This window comes from Paralichthys olivaceus, chromosome 5 (genome assembly GCF_024713975.1).
Source record: "Paralichthys olivaceus isolate ysfri-2021 chromosome 5, ASM2471397v2, whole genome shotgun sequence".
In the NCBI taxonomy this organism is placed as follows: Eukaryota; Metazoa; Chordata; class Actinopteri; order Pleuronectiformes; family Paralichthyidae; genus Paralichthys; species Paralichthys olivaceus.
This window is the reverse complement of record NC_091097.1, coordinates 20,866,729-20,869,244: the sequence shown is the minus strand read 5'-3', so window position 1 is coordinate 20,869,244 and position 2,516 is coordinate 20,866,729. Positions and strand designations below refer to the sequence as shown.

Here is a 2,516-nt window from a genome sequence, read left to right as displayed (position 1 = left end):
TTAATTTAACACTTCATAGCATATTTCATTAATTCCCTCAAGCATATCACACATTATCTAATGGATCTGAAATCCTTGATTGATTTTCTTCATTTGGTCAAGAGACTAACCTCAGTCTCAGACAGGGATCACTGTAGCTATCAGTGCAACATGTGTATAGTAGCCGCCTAGCTCAGGATTTGTGTATGCTCCGCAGTGATGTGCATCATATAGAAGTCAACCTGATAAACCCCCAGGGGCCGCCATGTTGTGCAGTTATAAAAATTGCCATGGAAACGGTTGCTTCTTAAAAATCTTCTTTGATGATTGATGTGGGGGCAACCATCAAAGGGATTGCTGGCCTGCAAATCCTTATCAAATTCAATCAAAGAACCAAAAACTCTAGACATTAAAGGATATTTCTTTGGTCCTCTGAACTACCAAACATAAATAACAAGTTATTAGCTTGTGAAAATAATAGACCGTCAACTGAGAAGACCACAGTCCTCATTAGTGAAGACAACAATCCTGCCTACGGAGACAACCGCTGATTTGTTCAGTAAAAATTCATCAAGAAGACACTGCTCTCATAACTACAAATCCCCCTTTATCAAAATGGACATCCTGGTAAGAATTATTTTTTTTTTAGAAATGTATGTTCAGGTTCAGGTCTTTTAATAATGAATTCCATGTTTCCATTTTTCAGACATGTGGAACAATGCAGTCTGAGATTAAGGCTCTGAAAGAGAAGCTCAAACTGAATGATGAGCTTCTGATAAGGGAGCAGGAGAAAATGACAGCTCGCTCTAAAGCCCACATTGGTGTCCTGGCTGAACTAGCTGTACAGAGCAACAAGGTGAAGGCTATGGAAGAGAAGCTCAAACAGAACGATGAGCTTCTGATGAGGGAGAAGGAGAAAATGACAGCTCACTCTAAAGCCCACAATGGCAAACTGGCTGAACTGGCTGTACAGAGCAACAAGGTGAAGGCTCTGGAAGAGAAGCTCAAACTGAACGATGAGCTTCTGATTAGGGAGAAGGAGAAAATGACAGCTCACTCTAAAGCCCACAATGGCAAACTGGCTGAACTGGCTGTACAGAGCAACAAGGTGAAGGCTCTGGAAGAGAAGCTCAAAGAGAACGATGAGCTTTTGATGAGGGAGAAGGAGAAAATGACAGCTCACTCTAAAGCCCACAATGGCAAACTGGCTGAACTGGCTGTACAGAGCAACAAGGTGAAGGCTCTGGAAGAGAAGCTCAAACAGAACAATGAAATTCTGATGAGGGAGAAGGAGAAAATGACAGCTCACTCTAAATCCCACAATGGCAAACTGGCTGTTCAAAGCAACAAGGTGAAGGCTCTGGAAGAGGACAATGTGGCTCTGAAGGAGAAGGTGGCCCTTTTGAAAAGGGATTTGAGCAGGCTTGAGCTTGTGGTGACAGAGATGGAGGAAAGGCAAGCTCACAGCCAAAAGATTGACTCCATGGACAAGGAGACTCAAACCAGCGATCTGCTTCAGGATGAGAATAATGCTCTTCAAGAAGAGCTGATGAAGCTCAGAGCTTCTTATCATGAGGTCTGTCTGAATCAGACTACCAACCAGGAGAAGTTCGACACTGAGCTCCAGGAGGAGAAGCAGGAAAAGAACGTTCTCCAAGAAGAGCTGATGAAGCTCAGAGATTCTTATCATGAGGTCTGTCAAAATCAGACTACCAACCAGGAGAAGTTCAACACTGAGCTCCAGGAGAAGAAGGTTCTCCAAGAAGAGCTGATGAAGCTCAAAGCTTCTTACAATGTGGTCTGCCACTATCATGAAGCTGACGTTTCCAGTCGGGAGCTCAATGGAGAGAATAAGGATGATGTCACTGAGGAGAAGTCTCTCTCCAGTGTTCTCCCTGAGAAACCAAAGAAGACTTCACTCTGGAAGAGAATCCGCCACGCTCTGGGGTTGAGAAAACCACAGTGTTGGAAGTAGTCAGCAGCGCCCATCCAACAGCACCTGAGCTGACCTTACCCAGTGTTGTAATGTAACGAAGTACAAATACTTCTTTACATTTCTACTTAAGTAGAAATTTCACATATCTGTCCTTTACTTTGTTATTTTTATTTCTGACAACTTTCACTTTTACTCCACTATATTTCCACTATATATTAAGTAAAATGTGTACTTTTACTCCAATACATTTCTCCTAACCATCTTCGTTACTCATTACTACAAATTAAAATCAGAAGAAATTTGAGTTGGTGACGTAATGCCGTAAACTTTTTGTAGTATATACGTGTGCCTGCAATATATATTATGCCAGTGGGTGGCAGTGTCACTCGATGTACCCCATGAAGAAGAGAGTGACTGTGACTGGTACCTGAATAAGAAAGAGTAAAGTTTGTTCCTCTGAATTAGCTTGCCTGTTAGCTTCTTTTTTCATATACACTAAACAACACATTCGTTGTCATGTCAACCGCCAAGCACGAAGAAGAAGAAGTCCCGCTTGTCTGGGTGTTGTGGTGAAAAACTAAGTTCCACTCGTGGTCCAAAA

The 2,516-nt window shown here is 42.3% G+C and overlaps 1 protein-coding gene across 1 annotated transcript; it reads left to right on the top strand.

Annotated features, from left to right (window-relative positions):
• Positions 1-466: 466 nt before the first annotated feature.
• On the top strand, positions 467-2,219 carry LOC138407730 (golgin subfamily A member 6-like protein 25). Its single transcript, XM_069525046.1, has 2 exons — positions 467-606; positions 686-2,219. The coding sequence occupies exons 1-2, from the start codon at positions 595-597 to the stop codon at positions 1,952-1,954; spliced, it is 1,281 nt and encodes a 426-aa protein (XP_069381147.1). The 5' UTR covers positions 467-594; the 3' UTR covers positions 1,955-2,219.
• Positions 2,220-2,516: the final 297 nt, after the last annotated feature.